The sequence below is a fragment of the Salvelinus namaycush genome, chromosome 35 (genome assembly GCF_016432855.1).
Source record: "Salvelinus namaycush isolate Seneca chromosome 35, SaNama_1.0, whole genome shotgun sequence".
Lineage (NCBI taxonomy): Eukaryota > Metazoa > Chordata > Actinopteri > Salmoniformes > Salmonidae > Salvelinus > Salvelinus namaycush.
The window spans coordinates 13279217-13303904 of record NC_052341.1 but is presented as its reverse complement, the minus strand read 5'-3'; the positions used below and the strand labels follow the sequence as shown (position 1 = coordinate 13303904).

The 24688-nt window shown below is 43.2% G+C and overlaps 1 protein-coding gene across 5 annotated transcripts in view; it reads right to left on the bottom strand.

Annotated features, from left to right (window-relative positions):
* golga4 (golgin A4) overlaps positions 1–22281 on the bottom strand; it is a 59890-nt gene extending 37609 nt beyond the window's left edge. For 2 of the 5 annotated variants that reach the window (XM_038975087.1, XM_038975089.1), the window contains exons 1-10: positions 22098–22281; positions 15373–15453; positions 9981–10100; positions 5995–6063; positions 5278–5625; positions 3914–3961; positions 3729–3785; positions 1786–1884; positions 1382–1511; positions 119–309 (exon numbers count right to left, since the gene is read on the bottom strand). In XM_038975087.1, the coding sequence (XP_038831015.1) occupies positions 119–309; positions 1382–1511; positions 1786–1884; positions 3729–3785; positions 3914–3961; positions 5278–5625; positions 5995–6063; positions 9981–10100; positions 15373–15453; positions 22098–22178 (1224 nt within the window). In that variant the 5' untranslated portion in view covers positions 22179–22281. The remainder of the gene's footprint in view (positions 1–118; positions 310–1381; positions 1512–1785; positions 1885–3728; positions 3786–3913; positions 3962–5277; positions 5626–5994; positions 6064–9980; positions 10101–15372; positions 15454–22097) is intronic. The other 3 variants (XM_038975088.1, XM_038975090.1, XM_038975091.1) reach the window with 3 other exon arrangements.
* Positions 22282–24688: the final 2407 nt, after the last annotated feature.

Below are 24688 nucleotides of genomic sequence, written 5' to 3'. Positions count from 1 at the left end.
ATTTATGATTACGTGTTTCATACCGTTCCATTTACTCCATTCCAGCCATGGAATACTATCACAATACATCATCTCCATTTCTCCCTCCACCAGCCTCCAATGACATTGGTTAACACACCTTGGTTTTCTCCAGCTCCTGCAGTCTCTCCTGCAGCTGCTCCTGCAGAGTGTCGTTCTCACTGGTCAGCTGGGCACTGCGCTCCTTGTGTGTCTTCAGCAGCTCCTTACACTTCTGGAGCAGATTCTCCTGGCGCGTCACCCTCTTCTGCAGCACCTCCATGCTTTTAGATGGGTCAGTGATGCCCTCTGCTGTTCGGAAGAGGTAACACAGCTTAGTGAGAAAGGGATTCTCATGGAGAGATACATGTTCTATTACATAGATATACATACTGTATATATGTTCTAATCCTATCCATGGTTTTCACTGGGTCAGCGCTGCCTTCTGCAGTTTAGATGAGGTAACGCGGCTCAGTCAGAAAAAGGGGAGTACTGAGGCGTTAAGGAAAGGGGGATAACTAGTCAGTTGTACAATTGAATGCATTCAACTGAAATGTGTCTTCCGCATTTAACCCAACCCCTCTGAATCAGAGGATTGGTGTTGTGGTTTTATGTGTTAAAGGGATAGTTCACATACATTACACATTGGTTTCCTTACCCTGTGAGCAGTCTATGGACAAGGTATGACAGCTATCCATGCTTTGGTTTAGTGTCCCTGGCACTGTTTCCACATGCTAATGTTTCAGCATTTGTGGCACAAATCCCATTTAAGTCATGGGACCGATATTTGCATTTTTCACAATTCATGTTCAAAACATCTATAAGTCACTTTGTTGAGCTTTACAATCGATTTGAGATACTTTCTGATGATTTTAAATGAAGTTAAATAAAGGTTAAATAAAATAAATAAAACGTGTGTAAAATGCTAATAATCGGTCCCATGACTTGAATGGGATTTATGCCACAAACGCTAAAACATTTGAATGTTTAAACAGTGCCAGGGAAACTAAATCAAAGCATGGATTGCCATCATACCTTGTCTATAGACTGCTTACAGGGTAAGGAAACCAATGTGTAATTTGTAATTTGGGTGATTAATCCCTTTAAATATACTCAATAAATGTGATAAAAGACAAATGGCTCTAAACATTTCAACACTACACTACTCAGACCTGGGTGAAAATAGTATTTGAAATCCAGACACTATGTGTTTGGTTTAGCCTGCCTAGAGTGCCAGAGGTGTAGAGGGTTTGCACCTTAGGCACTATTCAATTGGTTACATTGCACCAGACAATACTATTTGAACCCAGGTCTGCTACTGTCCATCTACACATCATCATCTATCAGGGGTGTGAGTCAGCATAGTGTCTGTACTGTATAGTACCTGCGTCTTTGAAGGGGCTCTGTGGGGCAGAGGCGGAGTCTGGAGCATCTTCAGCCTGGAGAGGATGTTCAACCTCAGGAGCCAGAGCTCCACCAGGAATCCCCTTCAGATGTTTCTTCATCAGGGCAACCTGGTAGAGGAGGAGGGATCACACAGTCAAAACACAGAGCAACACAGGCTGAAGACCAGATATTATTCTACAGTCAAGATTATACTGACAGTGTTCAGCATACACTCATTGAAACACATTTTATTTTAAATCAGTTGTAGAAATGTTATCATTATTCTTATACTTTGAGTATGTTGTTGTACAGATCAGTGGGGGCAAATGCCAACGTGATGCATTTTACATTGAACAAAAATGTAACAAAACGTGAAAACTGCACTGTATTGTATATAAACACCTGGGTCTGAAGCACAGTAATCATCTGGTCCTTCTCCTCCAGGGCAGCATCAAACTCCTCCTGAAGGTGCTTCTTAGCCTGCTGGTCCATGTGCAACTCCTGGGGAGAAACATTGTCATATAACACATTGCCTTAATACACACAGCTCTTGGTGAGGAATATAGTGTGTTTGCGATCACCTACACTGCAGTCGTACCACTCAGAATGACTGATTTACAATAACACCCTACTTCCCTAATAACTACTCACTATGAGACCCAGATTAGTAGTTCTGTGAATTGCCTTGCTCCCACTGATCGCCTTATTATCACAATCATGAGCCAGAGAAGTGTTCCAATACTTCCTACATGCAGGGCACACTGCACCATTTCAACCAGGGAAAGTTTTCTTTCCTACAAAAACAAATGTGAGAGTCTCAGTGAATTACATCACACAAGTTCAAACAAGTCACCTGCAATGCCTTATCGTGTTCTGATAATGAAAATATGCTGTTTTCTCCACTCCCTACCACTTGTTTTAGCTAACCTACTGCTCATTCCTCTCTTTCATTGAGTTAGCTGAGCTCCTGCCTCACTTTCCTTGTCTTAGCTAACCTACTGTTCCGTCTTCACTTTCCTTGTCTTAGCTAACCTACTGTTCCGTCTTCACTTTCCTTGTCTTAGCTAACCTACTGCTCCGTCCTCACTTTCCTTGTCTTAGCTAACCTACTGTTCCGTCTTCACTTTCCTTGTCTTAGCTAACCTACTGTTCCGTCTTCACTTTCCTTGTCTTAGCTAACCTACTGCTCCGTCCTCACTTTCCTTGTCTTAGCTAACCAACTGTTCCGTCTTCACTTTCCTTGTCTTAGCTAACCAACTGTTCCGTCTTCACTTTCCTTGTCTTAGCTAACCTACTGTTCCGTCTTCACTTTCCTTGTCTTACCTAACATTCTGTTCCGTCTTCACTTTCCTTGTCTTAGCTAACCAACTGTTCCGTCTTCACTTTCCTTGTCTTAGCTAACCAACTGTTCCGTCTTCACTTTCCTTGTCTTAGCTAACCTACTGTTCCGTCTTCACTTTCCTTGTCTTAGCTAACCTACTGCTCCGTCCTCACTTTCCTTGTCTTAGCTAACCAACTGTTCCGTCCTCACTTTCCTTGTCTTAGCTAACCTACTGCTCCGTCCTTGGCTTAGCTAACCTACTGCTCCGTCCTTGGCTTAGCTAACCTACTGCTCCGTCCTTGGCTTAGCTAACCTACTGCTCCGTCCTTGGCTTAGCTAACCTACTGCTCCGTCCTTGGCTTAGCTAACCTACTGCTCCGTCCTTGGCTTAGCTAACCTACTGCTCCGTCCTTGGCTTAGCTAACCTACTGCTCCGTCCTTGGCTTAGCTAACCTACTGCTCCGTCCTTGGCTTAGCTAACCTACTGCTCCGTCCTTGGCTTAGCTAACCTACTGCTCCGTCCTTGGCTTAGCTAACCTACTGCTCCGTCCTTGGCTTAGCTAACCTACTGCTCCGTCCTTGGCTTAGCTAACCTACTGCTCCGTCCTTGGCTTAGCTAACCTACTGCTCCGTCCTTGGCTTAGCTAACCTACTGCTCCGTCCTTGGCTTAGCTAACCTACTGCTCCGTCCTTGGCTTAGCTAACCTACTGCTCCGTCCTTGGCTTAGCTAACCTACTGCTCCGTCCTTGGCTTAGCTAACCTACTGCTCTTGACTTCCTTCCTTTGGCTCAGCTCCTGTTTTTTGGGTCAGGACAGAAAGATTTCAGGACTTCCACCTCTAATGCTGTGACAGTGGTTGCCTGCATCCTAAAAGCTTTTGAGTTCAGAGAGAGTAACGGGTCATAACAGAGTAAAATAAGACCCCATAGACAGTACTTTCATAGGGATAGTAAGACAAAAATAGTACAGACATATACTGGTATTTAACAGAAACAGATGGTGTTCATGGTCATACTCTCGTACCTCTCTCAACTCCCCTATCCTACGGAGAGCTTTGTCTTGACTCTGACTGAGAATGGCCTGAGGGGAAAAGCAGAAAAGACTACATCAGCATTCAGCGAGTGTGGATAAAAGCATTCCTCCATCCTCCCAATAGTACAGAGCATCACTATATGTAATCTGGTGTTGAGGTGGTTTATGAAAATCACCTGGGTCTTCTCCTTATCTCTCTGAACTGTTCTGTAGGTAGTGACCAACTGTAGAGAGACAGACACACACAGAGAGAGAAGGAGAATGGTTAGAAAGGTAAATCAAATATAGCTGTACATACAGAGATATACAGTATATCCAGAAAGTATTCAGACCCCTTGACTTCCACATTGTTAGATTACAGTCTAATTTTGAAAATTGATTAAATCATTTTTCCTCTCATCAATCTACACACAATACTCCATAGCGACAAAGCAAAAACAGGTTCTTAGAAATTGTTACACACATTTTTTTTTAAATACACTACCGTTCAAAAGTTTGGGGTCACTTAGAAATATCATTGTTTTTGAAAGAAGCACATTTTTTGTCCATTAAAATAACATCAAATTGATCAGAAATAGTGTAGATATTGTTCATGTTGTAAATGACTATTGTAGCTGGAAACGGCTGATTTTTAATGGAATATCTACATAGGCGTACAGAGGCCCATTATCAGCAACCATCACTCCTGTGTTCCAATGGCATGTTGTGTTAGCTAATCCAAGTTTATAATTTTAAAAGGCAAATTGATCATTAGAAAACCCTTTTGCAATTATGTTAGCCCAGCTGAAAACTGTTGTCCTGATTAAAGAAGCAATAAAACTGGCCTTCTTTAGACTAGTTGAGTATCAGGAGCATCAGCATTTATGGGTTCGATTACAGGCTCGAAATGGCCAGAAACAAAGAACTTTCTTCTGAAACTCATCAGTCTATTCTTGTTCTGAGAAATTAAGTCTATTCCATGCGAGAAATTGCCAAGAAACTGAAGATCTCGTACAACGCTGTGTAATCAATGGAAACAGCATGCACCGGAGATCAATTTCGAGTCTCATAGCAAAGGGTCTGAATACTTATGTAAATAAGGTATTTCTGTGTTTTATTTTGAATACATTTGCAAACATTTCTAAAAACCTGTTTTCGCTTTGTCATGATAGGGTAGTGTGTAGATTGATGAGGATTTTTTTCTCCATCCATTTTGGAATGAGGCATGTAACAAAATGTGTAAAAAGTCAAAGGATCTGAATACTTTCTGAATGCACTGTATGCATAGCAGGCCAACTCCCTACTCTGGTCATCTGTATTTGAGACCAACTGGATGAGCGAGAGAAGACTGATCATAGTGACTTGTACATCCCATAGAGGTGTATTGTAGACATACAGCAGGCCACCTCCCTGTTTTAGCCGTTCTGAATGACTTGCTGAACTGGTAATTACCTGATAATTATTTAGTGATTACACTGATTTCTTTTGAGACCGATTTCCACAAGCCCCACTAAAGGATGTACCATGTAGTACCACTGCTGTAGTGTCTCATGACCCCCACCTCTGAGTATTTCCCTCTGTAGTTCCCCAGGCTCTTCTCCACCCTGTGTAGCCGATGGATCAGCTGTTCTTTAGACAGGGCCGGCAGGGACTCAGGGCTACCATACGACTCCTCTGCCTCGCTCTCGATGTCTGATGGAGGGTCGTAGGCTGGGGTGGCAGAGGGGGAGGCCAGGGGCTCATTCTCCCCCAGGGGGGTGAGGGAGTTGAGAGAGGGGCTGCGGTTCAGGCTCTCTTTAGACGGGGAACGGAAGAGGCCCTCGGCCCGGCTGGCACCGCGGAGGAGGAGAGACTCCACAGAGGGGACGCGGAGCTGTAGCTTCTGGGCAAACGACTGGGGCTCTTCTCTCTGTATGAGGATGGACAGGAGAGTGTATTACTTTAAGTTATTCATTTCCAGATGGCAGTCAACTATATTGAACTGAAACACATGGGAATGTACATAGATAGCTAGAGACACGTGGGATATGAATGAGTGTTTCCACATGCATGGGTTAAAGATAATCAACTAAACCACTCCTATTGTTAGGCCTAGACTTTATCCAAATGGCACATTTATCAGAATGCATCTTCCTCTGCAGCTGATTAGGCCTAACTGGCATAGCATCTTAACTTGTATTCTTAGTTGCTTTATTACCTCTTCAGGACACATCAATAACCACATTTAAATGGAAACAGAAAAGCCAGAGAAAGGTGTTAGGAGAATGAGGTAACTTGCCTGAGGAGAAGCCCTCCCATCTCCATTGATGCTTCCTCTAGGTGATCCTGTGGCACTTCTCCTGCCACTCTGTAGCAGGAGGCAGGAGAGAAAGAGGTTAGAACAACCTAGGCCATGGTTAAACCAGGGTTGTGTCTGTAATGGCACACTATTCCCTATATACTGTAGTGCAAAACTTTTGACCACTACTTTTGACTATGGGCCCTGGTGACAAAGTAGTGCACTATATAGGGGTCATAGTGAATAGGGTGCAATTTCAGACGCAGCCCTGGTACCTGGACCTGTTAGTCTTCCATATGTCCCACACCCAGCCATCGTGCACAGTACCGCTACACCTTGATTACTCTGTATAGGATCAAGCAATATTAGCAGAGCCATGTATATACATGGCTCTGAATATTAGTATTGCTAGGACAGGAGCAATGCAGGGGCTTATGGGTACTGCAGTTGGGTACCCTCATGCAAACTTGGATTAAACAGAGGGGTTAAATTACAAGATAGAAGGCATCTCTACTGTACAACATACAGTAACAGAACAGATAGGAGTTCAAATAGAACTACAACTAGTAGCCATTAAACTACAACTGGTAGCCATCTTTCTACACAGTAGCCATGAGGTCAAAACAAACAGTCAAACTTGATTAGAGGAGCCAGTAGATGAAGAGGTTGAAGGTCAAAGGTTTGGCATTGCTGTGGATCACTGCAGCAGGATGTTATTGTAGGTTAACTAGAACATAGTAGAGACAGGTGTAGTAGTGTTGTTGTGAACATTAGCTGGGTAGCCTGGCTGGTTGGTTATAGAAAAGATCAGAGTTTGGTGCATCAGCCACCAAACAGAAGAAAATGGACTGAAAGAGGGAGGGGTTGCCTGAAATTGTCATCTTCAGTTTTAAAAGGGTTTTTAAATATTTTGCTACAGAGTGACCTAATGAACACGACCCAGTTGTTGGCCTACTTGTAAGCTTGTTAACAGTTTCCTCCCCTCCTCTCCTCCTTTGAGTAACAATGATACTAGATAAGAAAAGCAAGGGGTGTTCTGCAAGTGTGATCTTTAAATCCGACCAGTGATACCAGTCAAGAAGCTGTCCCAGTTACAAAGAAATGTTGAGAGCACACTTACACATGAAACAAACGTATTACAGACAGAGTTATACACCCATTGCAAAGTATCAAAAATATTAATAAATGATGGTTCAACAAATGAAAACCTCTATACAAATGTATTATGGGAGTTTGAGGTTGCGATTTGAGACTGATGAGAAGGGACACATTTCACAATGTGTCTGGTTTGCTGTGAGGCTACAAAGCAGCAGGGTCTGTTTTGACTACAACAACAGGTCATTTCATTTGACTTTGGATCTGAGTGTGAGTGTTTGTAGGTCAAACCAATGCCCCCTAACCCTGTCTTCCAGGCAGACAAAGGGAAGAGCCCCAGAGCGGCTGAGTGAGAGACTCAGAGTAGTGGAAAACAGGCCTGACTTGCTCTCAATCAATGAATTATACATGGCCTGATGTCTAGACACAACCCATCCCCACCCCTACAACCCAGACTCTGAAGGCTGCCTACAACTACACCCAAACAGTCATTCCAAGATGCTGTTTACGTTAGGCTGTGTGTGCAGACAGGGCACACAAAGGAGGAAAACAGTACTGTCACTCTGGATGTGAAGACTGGCAGTGGCATCATTGACCAGCAGCCTAGTTTTAGTTGTTGTACACAGTCTGTTTGGCCACTGGCCAAGGCATGATGACTAACCGTACTGACAGTCTGGATGGGAACACTGAAGACAGCAGGATGCAGTCTTTCTGTAGTTTTACACAGTCTGTCAGGGTGTGTAAGCCGGTTGTCTAATTAGCTCTCTACTCCTTCCCCTTGGCCCTAACCCATCAATGTTGGCAGATCTAAGGGGGCTGGATAGGTATAAGCAGTGTAGTGCTGGAGGATGTGCCAGGGCAGGTTTGTAAGGGATATCTTTAGCAGATGACAACAGTACTGGTATGGTGGTACTGTGTCAGACATTCTAGACAGTCAGGCTAGCGTACCAGCAACATGTGCCATAGTCTCTGTAGTTGTACACAATCTGGCAGGGCATATAAAGGGATATCTAGCCAAACAGAAGGATGTCGGCTGTGTTCCCTACATAGTGCACTATGTATTCCATTTGTTGGGAATAGGGTGCATCCCTGACATTCAGGACACATCATAGTTTCCCCTCTGCAGTTGTACCAAGCCAACAGATGACTAACGATACTGTGTCAACAGACAACTATGCCAGCCTGGCTTGGCTTCCAGACACCAGGCGGTGGAAATCAGAGCTACACTGGTACTGTGTTTCAAGGTCAGAAGTAGAGGACGTCTGCAGTCTCTGCACTCAAACACAGTAAGAAACTAGGCTAACAGGTTAGCTGCTAGAGGACTCCAAGAGGGCTAAGGACAGGTTAGTATGTCAGTGTGTTAAACTGAACAGCTCTCTGCAGTTATGAGGAACAAATAGGCTGCGTGTTTATAAAAAAGGCACATTTACCATTTACTTTCAAGTTAAATGTTTTGTACAAATACACATGGTCACACACATGGCCACAAACAGATTACATTTATGGGCTAATATTAGGAAGTGATTCCAACTTAACATTGCTCAAAACAGTAACATATCTCTGAGTCAGGCTATTTGTTTAAATAATAGGTACTATAATTTGCAATATCTGTTGATTCCAAAGTTATAGTAAAACACATACTATATTATAATCAGGTGAAGAGTGATGATATTTTGTTAAATGGTCCCGGGCCCTTCCCAATAATGCAGAAAGAAAGAAAATATAGAAAAATAAAACACGTAATAAAAGTAAGACACAGAATGAGTAACGATAACTTGTTAATTCTAGATGAGTGTGATGACAGCCTAGAGAAGGATTAAGCCCATCTCTAAATGCAGATCATGTGTAAATCCTCCAGACAGACAGATGAGGCTAGCCAGCCCATTGTGCTCTGTTTTTCAACAGCAATCTAGCCTGTAGCCTAGTCTGTCTGTGGGGTCAATTCCATTTAAATTCAGGAAGTCAATTGTAATGCCAACCCCAACCCTGCTGGCTAGCTAAATATTTCAGGGGGGACAACTTGGTCTATTCTAAGAGCATGAGATTGAGACCAATGTATTGTGTGGTACTTTCCAATGGTATTTCAATAGATGAAGTGAGGAGGAATAGGAATGCATTATTCTAGTTCCCCCTGCATTATTCTAGTTCCCAACACCAGCTTGGTTGTTTTGGTGTACGATCTTTTTTAATATAAATATGTCACTCAACACCAAACGGAAGGGTATTGTATTGTTGGATGGGCTGTTTGTTTGACCACTACTAATCAATTATATTGAGAAGGGTAAATATGTATAAAACGAAATCAAGGAAAATCTTTCATGGCTCTAGGAAAAGCTTCAACTATGCAAGCTAAGTAGAGAAGGTCCGGAGGTGGATCGCATGACTATAAACTCTCCAAACAGAAAACTTTTGGGGTGAGAAGTGGGAACGAGGAAGGGAATAAAATCTATAGTTAACTATACAGGAGGTTGGTAGGGTTTCAGGGGCAAGCAACTATAAAGGATAACTAAAGACAAAGGGGAATCGGCATAACATCCATTTCTGTCAATTCAGAGACAACTGAAAGAGACTATTGGATAACAACAAACCGGCATACTGACAAAAGCACAACAAGCTTCTATCCCAACAGTCACATTTACAAACCAACAATCACTCCCAAGGGATTAGATGCAAGGTTAGGTGGGGATGAGATGCCTTCAAGTTACGAACATCAAAGAAAACAGATAAGGAGGAGGAAAAGACAGAGAGAGCAGGGTGCAAGCAGTCTTCACTGGTTCTAAACAGCAGGCCAGCTCCTCTACCCTCTACCCAGGAGCGAGGAAAGGAAAACGAGAGGGGCAGGAGGAGGAGAGGAGGCAGGGGTGGGTGTGAGGGGGGCGAACCGAACTCACCGCACTGGCTACCTGAGCAACCTGAGCCTGAGGTGCTTTGGGGGGTGGCTTTGATTGGTCCAGAGCAAAGATAGTATACTCAGAGAGAAAAGCAGGTTCGGCTATCATCCCGGCCAGCACCTGACCCCAGGTCAAAGGTCAGTGTGTCAACAGGACGACAGATGAGGGGGGGACAGAGAGCAATGAGAAAAACAACAACACCATGAGAGTGAGTGAAACAGCGCTGAGGAGAGTGTAGTCTCTGCCCAGATTCTCTGGAGAGACACTGGTCAGAGAGAGAAAACAAAAGTGAGAGAATCTGACAAAGAGACAGAGGAAAAACACAGAGAGAGCGAAAGACTGGTCAAAGAGAGACAGAGAGAAAGAAAAGATGGAAAGAACACCCAATCAACAGTAGGGCTATGTGGCATTTACTGAATTTGACATCCTAGTATCTGTGTCCTCCATTGTGAAATAGCCTTTCATGAGATTGATAGAAAGGTAGGCCTAAATGTCAATATCTTGTCTTTTAAACAAGGATGTCCAAGTCATCATTAAGCGAAACATTTTTATGAGGCTAATTTGCGTACATTTTTGTGGGGCACAGAAACAGTGAAGTCAAAGGAGTAAAGGCTGGAGCTGACGGTGAGCTAGAGATGATTTGAATACGATGAGGAGGAAGAAGATGCCTCTAGGCTATCTGAAGCCATATAGTGGGCATGGCATTCCTTCAGGGGAGATGATAAAGCCGGATGCTGTCAAAGGGCTGGAAGCCTGAAACGTCTAAGCCTACAATTCACTACCTTAGGCTGGATTTGGTTGGTGAATATCTTAGGCTTGAGTTGAGATTTAAAATGCGGAATCAATAAATTATTTGCTGAGGTAGCTTATTTCTTACAATGGATTTTGAAATGGATGTGTTGAAAATAAAGTTGTTTAGCCTATGATCTTTGGTAAAATGTATATATTTTTTTTATCTGACGACATGGATATGCCAAATTGGATTTACTGTACAAAACACTATAAGTCAAAGTCCTAATATTAAAATGCTGTTGTATATATTGCCATTCATTGAGATCCATCCACCTACACCTTAACTAAAGTTAAAAGTCTGTCTCAATAGATCAGAGTTCCTAATTGCTGCATAATGGCCTAGGCTACTTCCTCAGAGCAGTCTACCTTAGAACACGTCACTCACTTGTTTAGGCTACATTCCAAAGGCAGAGGTCATTAGAAAAAAACTTGGCATGCCGACACATTGTGGTTCACCCATGGAATTAACTGAAGTACTATCCTAGTCTTGAACAATAAAATAACCAAACAATTGGCTAGGACTTGGTGAAGACAGTCAAAAAGGTTTAGCTTCTTTTCAATAGTGGACATATTTCTTAACCCTATTCATTTGGTAATTTATTGGATAAAAACCTAGTTTTCAGGCCTAATAAGTGATTGAAATTAAGCAGGTCCTTAACTGAACCCCTGGGGCCCTGAATGGTCTGACTACTTAGTCCCCAATTTCCACTAATTAGGCTGAATTGCCTCCATCCGTGTTGGTCATGGTTTGTTTTAATCAGCTTTAAATCAATGCAGGGCTGAGACTTAAGGGATGATACTGGTTGAACAGCTTATCCTTTGGGTGAGGCTACAGAAACTTTACACCCTTGGATATGCATTAGGGCAGTTTTATGATGCAGCAGATCATGGCGGCGTAGTCCTCTGGAAGCGCTGCAGACATAGGCCCAAGTCAGGGCTCTTGAACTCAGGTCCTGGAGGGCCGAAACACTTCTGGTAGAAGACTGCACTCACCTGGGGCCTTATTTATCAATCATGCAAAGGCACAAATCTGTGCATAAACCATGTGTGGGATAATTTCCACGGAAAGTGTGAGATTTATCGATATGAACGTTTGCTTGAGAGTGTGTGTAAATTTAGACACAGCCATGCCAAGTGGTGGAATAAGGGAACTTGCTGCCTGTCAAGCGTAGAATGGGGAAAATATATCTTGAAAATATCTGAATAATTTTCAGTTTCCTTGTATTTCCATTGTGAATTCATGCAACATATCTTGACAGGCATATCATCTGACCACATCAGTGCATTTGTTACGATAATAATCCATATAAACTACAGTCATTTGTTAAATTAGAGGCACGTGTGAAAGTGAAACCATTGTTGAAATACAAAAAAATTATTTGATAATGGGAAATCGAATTAGGTTGATCTTGCTCTGTTGGAAGATTTGTCACACGCTGCATTTAGCAGAGGTGTTTTTAAGAGACAGGGACTTTTTTTTGCAAAAAGTACAGATTGATTTTGGGAAACGATATCAGATGAGCCAATCTTCTAGGATTTTTGCAAGGATTTAAGACCTACTTTAAAAAAGGCAAAGACATGCCATTCCAGTGCACATCCAAGTGCTATCCACCCTCGGGTTTTTGGCAACGGCCACTTTTTAGCGGGAGCTTACTGAGCGGCATCTCACAGCCCTCGATGAGACAATGTTTTGAATGCAAATCAGCAGCAAAACAAACTAACATACAATTTCCATACACCATCGCACAACAGGTTGAAGTCAAGAGGATTTTCTTTGCATCAATGGGTTCCCAAATACGAACGCCGCAAGGCGGCACAAACGTCACCATTAATACACCATCCCAATGAGTTCAACTGCAGTACCAGTCAAAAGTTTAGACACCTACTCATTCAAGGGTTTTTCTTAATTTTTACTATTGTCTACAATGTTGAATAATAGTGAAGACATCAAAACTATGAAATAACACATATGGAATCATGTAGTAGCCAAAAAAGTGTTACACAAATATATTTTATATTTGAGATTCTTCAAAGTAGCCACCCTTTGCCTTGATGCCAGCTTTGCACACTCTTGGCATTCATGAGGACCGCCACAGGAAAGGAAAACCCAGAGTTACCTCTGCTGCAGAGGATACGTTCATTAGAGTTACCAGCCTCAGAAATTGCAGCCCAAATAAATGCTTCACATAGTTCAAGTAACAGACACATCAACTGTTCAGAGGAGACTGCGTGAATCAGGCCTTCGTGGTCAAATTGCTGCAAAGAAACCACTACTAAAGGACACCAATAATAAGAAGAGACTTGCTTGGGCCAAGAAACACGAGAAATGGACATTAGACCGGTGGAAATCTGTCCTTTGGTCTGATGAGTCCAAATCAAAGTTTTCTGGTTCCAACCGCTGTGTCTTTGTGAGACACAGAGTAGGTGAACGGATGATCTCCGTATGTGTGGTTCCCATCATGAAGCACAGAGGAGGTGGTGTGACGTTGCTTTGCTGGTGACACTGTCTGTGATTTATTTAGAATTCAAGGCACACTTAACCAGTATGGCTACCACAGCATTCTGCAGCAATACGCCAACCCATCTGGTTTGTGGTTAGTGGGACTATCATTTGTTTTTCAACAGGACAATGACCCAAAATACACCTCCAGGCTGTGTAAGGGCTATTTGACCAAGGAGTGTGATTGAGTGCTGCATTAGATGACCTGGCCTCCACAATCCCCTGACCTCAACCCAATTGAGATGGTTTAGGATGAGTTGGAATGCAGAGGGAAGGCAAAGCAGCCAACAAGTGCTCAGCATATGTGGGAACTCCTTCAAGACTGTTGGAAAAGCATTCCTCGTGAAGCTGATTGAGAAAATGCCAAGAGTGTGCAAAGCTGTCATCAAGGCAAAGGGCAGCTACTTTGAAGAATCTTAAATATATTTTGATTTGTTTAACACTTTTTTGGTTACTACATGATTCCATATGTGCTATTTAATAGTTTTGATGTCTTCACTATTATTCTACAACGTAGAAAGAAAAATAAAGAAAAACCCTTGAAAGAGTAGGTGTGTCCAAACCTTTGACTTTTGGTACTGTATGTGAAGGCTTCCACTCTTAATGCGCAGGTGATAGGCTATATGATGCGCAAAAGACATTGCTGAATGTGATGGTACGTACAACTCTTTCATTCTGCATAAAAGCAATATTGTCCTAAACACCTACAGGAGGGAGCTGTCGAGGATGGATGGCTTATTGGTGAGTGTTGCCTACTCTTTTGAAGTAGATTTGTCATTGCTAAAGCAACTCATTGTCTTAATGGTCTTCTCTTTGTTGCCATGTTTTTATTTTTATTGGTCAAGCCACAACTATGCGAGTCAAATAACAACTTTTGGTTGTACTCAATCTCTGACACTAGCACCTCACCGCGTTGTATATTCCCCACAGGCTTTAAAGGGGGGAATTTGACCATATATCAGTGCACGAGCACTGAGAACAATTGGTATTTATCAATGGTTATGTGGGGGGAAATTACAAATTAAACATTTCACTTAAGAGAACGATCTATTGTTATTTGCTAGTGTTTTTTTACTGATACAAACGTGGCTGTGTGACTTAGTCATAACACTGGGTGTATAGCTAAGAGCCGTTTGGGTGCGACCGCAGCATGTGACACATCCCATGTTTTACTATCTGCAGGAACTCAGCTGTGTGGAAACGTGCAGGAAGGCACAGACAATGGTGCGAGCTGTGGCAACGTCAGCTATCTTAATCTGCACAGACAAGCGAATCACCTTTTACACCATGTTCCCGCCCCTGTTTCCACACATCTGCTAACCACCATGTAAACAAAGACGTTGTACTGTCCTATAAAAGCTGAAACCCAACTCTGTTCATTGGGCCCTTAACTCTGCACGATTGAGTGATTGTTAACTGCTCCAAGTTGTTGTTTGAAGAATCTACAGTCTCTCTTCTTTTTGGTTAGAATTTCCACGATAGTTACTTCCTACCGGTGTACGTATGAGGCTCATAGGATTATTTGATAAATCACCCTTTTTCTATTCGTACGAACATTCTAAATTCCGTTCGAAAGTAGTATTTTAGAATAGTATATACGTAATATTGATAAATGAGGCCCCTGGTGTCCGAGGTCTGAATCAGTCCCTGATTCGAAAGAGAGGGTGAAAACCAGAAGTTTTTTGGCCCTCCAGGACCTGAGTTGAAGTCATCATTCCAAGAGGTGTTGGAGGAAGAGAAGGTAACCAGGGCTTTGGGACCTACACATCATATCATCTATGTCTAATGATGAGGGACAGTTTCCTGAACACAGATTAATCTTAGTTTCTAGAACCTCAATTGAAAGTGTTTTGTAGTCTGGGCAGGACTAGGCTTCATAGGTTTCCGAGAAACTAGCCCGAAGCGTAAGATCTAGGACTAATATAACATTATTTCAAGCAATCCTTATAAGAAAGTGATCCTAACAAGGCAGTGCATACTGTAGGCCAATTTCTCCTGCCGGCACAAGTTGCTGTTGCAGTGTAGAGCCAAAGCACATCAACAGAAGACTTTAGTGTAGGTCAGATGATATTACATACGTCATTGAGGCTCATGTCTTACCTCTCTATCACTAGGTGAGGCTGAGGTATCTTGGTGCAGGGAGGGGTGTGTGTGGCTGCTACGTCTCTCTCCAGGGCCCATCTTAGGGAAAATTATTGATATTTATCATGATATAAACAACACATTTGTCCAACATGTTCAAGTCCACAGAGTAAGGATTTCACTCTACACAAGAAATATGCATCTGTTAAAGCTAGATAATATTGTTTTTTTCCTTGGCTATCTTTAGGTAAGATTCTAGTGTTGACTCACTAAAAGACCAAGCAACCCTTACTAAACAATAGGCTACTATTTTCTGTAAACATTGCCAGCTTGACAGACAGGTTTTATAGACACAGACTATGGAAAAAAACATTACCTTGAGATACACAGACATCATGGGATAAAAATAAATTATTATCCAGTAGGAGTGACATGCATGGAGCTGTCCAAATGAAGCCACCAGCTGACTGGCTAGACAGTTACAAGGAACTGTAGCTACAGTACTAACAAGTCCAGTCAATCAATTATTTAAAGATGATCTGGCTGGCTGGGACAAATGTAATGGTTCCACAGACAGCTACACTTGTTTGATTAAATGTAGACAAAACTATTATTATTGTTCTGCTATTGTGTTTTTTTTTAAAGTCACATGACTCTAGTATAGATTAGCCTAGCTAGCTAGAATTTGGTTCGAAGCTGCTCAGACATGACTCCCTAAAAACACCACACTTCGATACATCTACGACCGGAAGTGACTTTCCGTACCATTCTTCTTTCTTTCTTTGTTGTACTTTTACCCATTTCTCCACATTTTCATGCTGCCCAATAGGTAGTTACAGTCTTGTTCCATTGCTGCAACTCCGCTACGGAGTCGGGTTGAGAGCCATGCGTCCTCCAAAACACGACCCTGGCAAGACACACAGCTTCTTGACACACTGCTCGCTTAACCCAGAAGCCAGCTCGCACCAATGTGTTGGAGGAAACTCTGTCCAACTGGTGACCTAAGTCAGCTTGCAGGCGCCGGCCCGCCACAAGGAGCCGGCCGGCCAAACCCTCTCCTAACCCAGACGACGCTGGGCCAATTGTGCACCGCCTCATGGGTCTTCCGGTCAAGGCCGGCAGTGACACAGCCTGGGATCAAACCCGGAGCTTTAGTGACACCTCAAGCACTGCGATGCAGTGCCTTAGACCTCTGCGCCATTCAGGAGGCCCTTTCTTCTTCTGTGGATTTTTTTTTATAGCGGTTGGCAACCAACTTTAAGGTGCATTACCACCACCAACTGGACTGGAGTGTGGATCAGAGACAGGGAAGGTCTATTCTTGCCTCAAGGAAACAAAATACATAATTAAATACTAAATCCCCTGAAGATTCCCCCAGCAGTTCACTTAATCTTGGCTCTTCAACCACATTACTTCTCAAATATAATAACAATCGCTCCCTTTTCCTCCCATATTTCTGGCATTGAAATAGAACGTGTTCCACTGTCTCCATCTCCTCCTGACAATGATCACAACTCCCAGTTGGATATGTCCCCACCAATTTCAATGTACTATTGAGCCTTGTGTGTCTGTCTCAGCCTTGCGATTACACTATCCTCCCTTGTCGCTCAGCCTGAGGACCTCCCTGCCCCCACCTTTTCCTGAACCTTATACAGGTGTCTTCCCTTTCCCTCCCTTTTCCACAACTCTCTCAACTCTACCTGCATCGCTGCCACCGGGGAGGTCCTGACTGCTCCACAACATAGTCTTTGGGCTTGGTCCTGGATTACATCTAGCTTTTAAAAAAAACTTTTAAAGATGTCTGAGCTGCTGATCCATATGCTACACTTCCATAATCCAGTGAGGACCTTAACAGCGCTATATATAGCATTTAACACCATTCTATCTGCCGCCCACTCCATTCCTGACAGGCAACGCATCACATTCAATATTTTCTTTCCTTTGAGAACTACTGTTATTAACATGCTCTGTCCATGTCATTTGAGTGTCAAACCAGACCCCCAGCAACCTAAACCCTCCCACCCTCTCCAGATTCCTTCCATACAGCTTCAAGTATATTTCCTCCCCAACCTTCATGTAGAAACCCCCCCCCGGTGTTCTCAACTGAAAATTCAAAGCCCCACCTGATGGACCACTGATCAACTTCACTAATCGCTTCTTGAACTTTCCTGGCTGTATGGGTAATATTTCTCCCTCTCTTCCACAGTGCCCCGTCATCCGCAAACAATGACCTCCCAATATCAGGTCTCACCTAGGATAACACATTGCCAATCATAATAGAGAACAAAGGACTAATGACAGTTCCCTGGGAGGTACCATTATCTACCTCATAGCTTTCTGACAAAGAGCTCCACACCCTCACTTCTATTGATCGGCCAAAAGAAAAACCCTTATCCAGTTAAAAACCTTTCCTCCAACCCCCCTGACATCCTTCCACATCATATCAGGCCTTCTGTACATCAAAGGAAACAGCTACCACCTCCTTATTTGCCTGTTCCTTCCGTATGACTGACTCAAGGCACAGTACAAGATCCATCGTTCCCCTGCCTTTTCTGAACCCACTTTAGTCTGGTGACATTAGTCCTCTACTCTCCAGAAAGTAAGTCAGCCTTTCTGTTATCATCCTTTCCATAAGTTTACATACATGAGATGTGAATGCTATCGGCCTATAGCTTGAAGGACAAGTAGGGTATTTCCCTGGTTTCCATATCGGCACCACTAAAGCCTGCTTCCAACTTCCAGGCAGTTTCTCTTCCTGCCACACCTTATTGTAAAGGCACAATACTTTCCTCATTGCAGTGTCACTGAGACGAACCATCATGATGTAACATCTCCTCCTCTCAGGATATGCTACCCCAGCTTTAGCTAAAGTTCTCTTCATCTTAGGCCACATAAAAGGGGCATTCAACGCATCCTCCACCATCGCTCTCTGATCCAGGACCTCCAGATGTTCTCCTCTGACCCTCTCTCCCCCATGCTGCCCCTCTTCTGTCAGATTATTTGAGCTGTGCACCTTCACAAATGCCTGGGCTAACATCTCTACTTTCTCCATATCTCTCACTGCAACCATCTCCCCACTTTTCAGCACAGGGAGATCCCAATCTCATCTGACCTTACTCATCTTCTAAATCACCCCCCAAACCTCTCTCACAGGAGTGGTCCTGCCTCTTATCTGTCCTAATGATCCTCCTTACTACTGCTTGTGCTTGTTTATACTGAATCCTGTGCTGGAAATTATGGGACCGTTTCAACATTCTGAAAGCCCGCTTCCTATCTTTCACAGCTTCTCTACACTCCTCAGTCCACCAGGGAACTGAGTTACTCGTTCGCCTTACTGTACCCATAGGAATCCCTTGGCTTGCAGCCCCTACTATTGCACCTCTTACTCTATCATTCACTGTTTCTATACCTGAATTGAGATCAACCTGAGACAGCTCCTGTTCACTCAAGTCCTGAAACTGACCCCACTCCGCTTTCCCAAATATCCATCTCCTCAATCCAATCCATTTGGGCTCCTGAGTGACGCAGCGGTCTAAGGCACTGCATCTCAGTGCTAGAGGCTTCACTACAGAGACCCTGTTTCGAATCCAGGCTGTATCACAACCGGCCATGATTGGGAGTCCCATAGAGCGGCACACAATTGGCCCAGTATCGTCCGGGTTTGGCCGGTGTAGGCCTTCATTGTAAATAAGTATTTGTTCTTAACTGACTTGCCAAGTTAAATAAAGGTTCAATTAAAAAAAATTGAATGTCCTACTGAATTTTCCACCCTCATTCCCACAGTACACATGATATGATAGTGATGACTACCCCCTGTAGATTCCTCCAAAACCTCCTAACTGCATCTACCTGCCATTGAACTTGAGATCAGAGTAAGATTCAGAGCAGATTCATTTCCAGTTACTGGGTCAATCCTGGTTCCCCGGCCATTATTAAGACTCAAGCCCTTTCTCATCAAGTAGATCCTCCAACACTTGTCCATTTACATCTATCCGTACCCTTCCCCAGAGCGTACTATGAGCATTAAAATCCCCACACCACATTACCCGTCTCCTATCTTGACCTTCTACATTCCCAAGGGCCAGCAACTCTCTTACAGGGGTTGTAAAATTTCCCTATGAGCATATTCCCCCTCCCAACCACTACATACTCCTGTTCAACTCCCTCTCCCACATGCCTATATGGGATCACCCGCTTTATAAAGGTAGCACACACCCCTCCTCCCCTATCTCTACAGACTGCAACATAACCTTGTATTAAAAAAATCTAGAGTAGGTTTCAGCTATGTCTCCTGGAGACATAACACATCAGGTTTGGCTGGTAACTCCTCAAGAAACTGTTGTTTGAACTCCTGCCCATTAGCCATCAAACTTCTGGCATTCCATTGAAGGATTAACATCATTATGACAACTAACCAATAAATGATTCCTGGCTAGAATGATTCTCAATCTTATTGAGGTCATCCTGTACATTTTCCCATGTCAGTCCTGTGATCCCAAGATACTTCACTGCCTGCTCCACTATGATCGGTATCTTCTTAGTCTTAGATTGTCATTTTTATGTGCAATTGATTGCTTCTGTCACAAATGTAACAACCTGCCTCATGTCTCCTACCAGTCTTGTGTTCTCCCCCATTCTGTTCACTACATCACGCCCAACCTGCAACCCAACCTGCCCTGGAATATCTGCTCTTCTAGGTTCCCCGCTTGTTTCTGTGTTAACTACCTTCACTGCTTCTGCATACGAGATTTTACGCTCACTCCTCACCTGCTGCACTTACAACTGTCTTTTCATGACTGCACAACCCCCATCAGCCACACTATGGGTTGATCGTTGTTACACACTTGATAGTAGTTACAGCACTTTAACTGGACCCAGTCTCCAGATTCCCCATGTGCATGTTCTCCCCACATCTCCTTTTTCCTTTACACACTGTCGCCACATGCCCAAACCTTTGACAGTTATTGTAACACAATGGTTTCGGAACATAAGCTCGCACATGATAACTCATAACCAATCCTATGTTTTTCTGGCAGTACCTGATCCTTAAAGTTTAGTAGCACTGACAGGCTATCCACCTTCTTCCCATTTCGTGTCATCTGAAGGCGCTTTGCCTCATTAAGAGAGCCTCCCTTCAAGTGGTCCTTTATTTATTTCACGTTAACAAATTCTGGAACTCCTGTAATAACTCCCTTCACCCACTGCCGTCCAGTTTGATCCAGCAGGCTACTATCAACCACACGTTTACATACCTGCTTGAGTTTGAGCGCCTTCCCATACTGTTTAACATTGATACACACCACCAAACTTCCATCACAAAGAACTTTAGTAGACACAACCTCTCCTTTTTAAATTTGTATCCGTTATTTTACCAGGTAAGTTGACTGAGAACACGTTCTCATTTACAGCATCGACCTGGGGAATAGTTACAGGGGAGAGGAGGGGGATGAATGAGCCAATCGTAAACTGGGGAATATTAGGTGACCGTGATGGTTTGAGGGCCAGATTGGGAATTTAGCCAGGACACCGGGGTTAACACCCCTAGTCTTACGATAAGTGCCATGGGATCTTTAATGACCTCAGAGAGTCAGGACACCCGTTTAACGTCCCATCCGGAAGACGGCACCCTACACAGGGCAGTATCCCCAATCACTGCCCTGGGGCATTGGGATATTTTTTAGACCAGAGGAAAGAGTGCCTCCTACTGGCCCTCCAAAACCACTTGCAGCAGCATCTGGTCTCTCATCCAGGGACTGAACAGGACCAACCCTGCTAAGAAGCACGCCAGCAGTGGTATGCAGGGTGGTATGCTGCTGGTATGCTCCTACTTTACTCTCCAACTCCCTAGCCAATGCGATCAGACCGCCATGACTCTACCCTCATCATTAAATTTCACCAAAACCTTGAACTCCACTTCTCAGTACAACACTGAAAACCGAACACCCCTCATCACTACTCTCCCTCGACAAGACCTGCAAAGGCTCCTCAGGCTTCATCTTCTTCTTAACCTTTACTCTCACTACTCTACCTCCACCTTTTACCACTCCACTTCTTCCCATCCTCAACTCCTAACCCCCCTAGCTACCTTTCCATTCCTCTCTGCTCATGTCACAGCCAAGTGTTGCTCAAACACCTACACAGGACTTCACTCTCCAAATGATAAAAAAAAAACATCACTGGCTTTCAACGTTTCGTAGCAGGTTAGGAGTTCTTATTATACCTTAGTGGTTAAAAGAACATATGGTGCTTTCAAGACAACCGGTAACTCGGAAAATCATGACGTCAGCGATTTTCAGGTTAGAACTCTAGAAAGATGCCAGTTGGAATTCCAAGTTGGAAGACCATTCAAAAGATTTTTCCTAGTCCGAGCTCGTTTTTGTCCATGTTCCCAGTTGCCTTGAACACACTGACGTTTGAGATTTCCGAGTACCCTGTTGTTTTTAACGCGGTATTACGCAGCAGATTAGGATAATTAAGCATTATCCTAACCTGCAACGAAAGGGGTCATTTCCGGTCGTAACTGTATCGAATTGGCGTGATTTTAGGGAATCGCCACACTTTCGGTTCTGAGCAGCTAGCAAATGAGTCGTTTTGCAGAATAGTTTGAATATAGACATTTGAATGTGGCTATGGTTGTTGTTTTAGCGAAAACATTAAGGTAGAAAACCAACTAGCCTAGCGCGCTAGTTATCTACCATGACATGTTAGTTCGAACAGCTGAGTTTGACAACTCGTAAACCAACCTGGGCCTGTTGCGGTGACTGCGCATTCCTTTGCGGCAATTGCTCCTCGTTTATCTTTTGCTGCTTTAGTTTCTTGAACATCTTTTCATCCAGATGTTGTTACTTCCATGCGAAATGTATTTTATTGTAATGTAATTCCTGTATTTAGTATTATTCCTGGTCACTCGTCTCTTCTTGCAGGTGACCAGTGTAGTGCGCATGTGCAGCCGACGTGGAGCAAAATGAGCGACAGAGTATTAAGCTACGGCGAGCGGAGTGGGACAAACAATGCCAGTGCTGCAGCGTTCACATGCTAGTCAGTACTAGATTTCAACAGGCAAAGGGGTGACACAGTTGGTGCTTTCATGACAACTGGGAACTCGAATTAAAACGAGGTCAAATCATGACTTCCGTGATCTTCAGTATGCCCAAGTTTCCGACCTGGAATTCCGAGTTGGATGACCGTTCAGAACGATTTTTCCCAGTCGGAGCTCGTCCCCCCCCCCGAGTTCCCAGTTGTCTTGAACGCACTGAAGTTGGAAGTCTAAATTTCCGAGTTGTTTGAACGCGTCAATTGTCGGGAACTCGCTCAAGTCCGAATCGTGTAATCTATTCATCACATGGTTAAACCAGAGTACACACAGGTTGTCTAAAACTAATGCGGCTTTTAAAACAACTGGGAACTTGGTAATCTCTGACTTCAGTTTTACTGTGTTTGTTTTCGGTAGTTCGGCACGTCCTTATTCAAGCTTTAGTATTAGCAGAGATTGTCGATATAATGACGAGATGCTCGTATCTCCGGCCTAACAATGGGAGATGTTGTCCTCAAAGTCGGAAGGCAGGCAGTGGAGGCGAGACCAGATGGGAACATTCTAGCAAATGTGAGGGCAGATAGTTGCCGTGCACTTATAAGTACACTCGTAACACCCGAATGATTTTAACACTTATATTCGACAAAATAAGCCGCACGTAGCAAATTAGCAAAAAAAAGTGTTCACCAAATTCAACAATCATTGACCTCCGTACAGAAAATCCTCACTTCATGGGCTTATTTTTGTAGACAGCTTTGGTGCGGAATAAACCTTCTAGCTTCGCCTCTAGTATTACTATTTTATTAGAAACCCCGTTAGCTGTTGCTAAAGCAGCAGCTACTCTTCATGGGGTCTACACACGAAACATAAAATATATGACATAGGCTAATACAGAACATAGACAAGAACAGCTTGGTCCTCAAACCCCCCTTAACGGTCATGCTGCTCCCGCTATGGTCATTCCCCCACACCCTCTAAACAGTCTTTGCTCTTGTTCCACCCCTATTGACATTTAGGCGACTAGCAACGCTAAACATGTCCATACCATGTTTTGTGTGAGCTAACATAAATGTGTGGCTAGCCATGCTGTGTTCAGTTGAATAGTTACTGTTAAAATGTAACAAAATGGCTTTTGAATCAACTTCTGCTGGTTGCAGCCAGGGTTGCAGCATGACTTGGGGGGTGTATCCTTTGTGTGAAAATGCAGTGGAAGCTCTGAACAGATGAGGGCACTGTAAACCACTAGATCGATATTGGCTTAACAAAACTACAGTAATGTGACGTCCACGTATCTGTAACCAAACATTTGCATCTGGTAGGTATAGTCAGAGATTCTATACCATCTCTGATATAGTATCATAATAGTAAAGTCTGAATATTATCTCGTGAATTTGGACCTATTTGTGGGCTGTCCACAACAACCTAGGCCTTCATGAAAACATTTGGCCACATACTAGGCTGCAGTAGTTGCTTTACATACATTGTAGTGCAGAGGTGCATTAATCATTCCAGGTAGGCTATTTATTAGACATATTCCCCATTATCTTCAGGCTAGACTCCATATCAGATCTATTGAAAATACATTAGGCCCTATGTCTTGAAACTATACAAAGATACAAAATTGTGTGATGTGGATTGTAAGTCAACTCCTGCTCCCTCTTTACCATTTCCTCTCCTGTAGCCATAGCTGGCGCTTTTCTAAAGTTGTGGTATATTTTAACCCACAGTAATAAAACTGGTCCTGTAGATGCTGTAAAACGCCAAGTAGATTGAATCTCAATCAGCAAATTAGCTTGTTCCTGATCTCTATCTAAGATGTGATTGCCTAAAATGTTATATCCATATTTATTGCCTGGCAAAGTTTAGATGGCCTCCAATATCATCACTGGCACCCTAACTCATAGAAAGACCCACATTTAATATGAATATGAATAACAATAATAATAAATTGCATTTCTATAGTGCTTTTTATAGAGACTCAGAGCAAAAATCAAACAAGCAATATACAGCATCATGACAGGTCAACTAATAGAGGACAAGTCTTTGAAAGCTGTATCCTCTGAAGATGAAGAGGGTCAGTTCATGGCTTGAGTGGAGATAACTGGTCAGAGGATGGTAGATGATGGTGATGGAGTCTGCTGATGATCTTGTAGAGGGCAAGTCTGGGAACCAGCCTGACTCTTATAGCCAGTCTTATATGTAGTATAGTTAATGAAGTAGTGAAACTTTCCTTGTAAAAAAATAAGCAAAATGACTCCCATGCAATCAACAAGAACCTTCAACCAATGAGCTCCACCATTT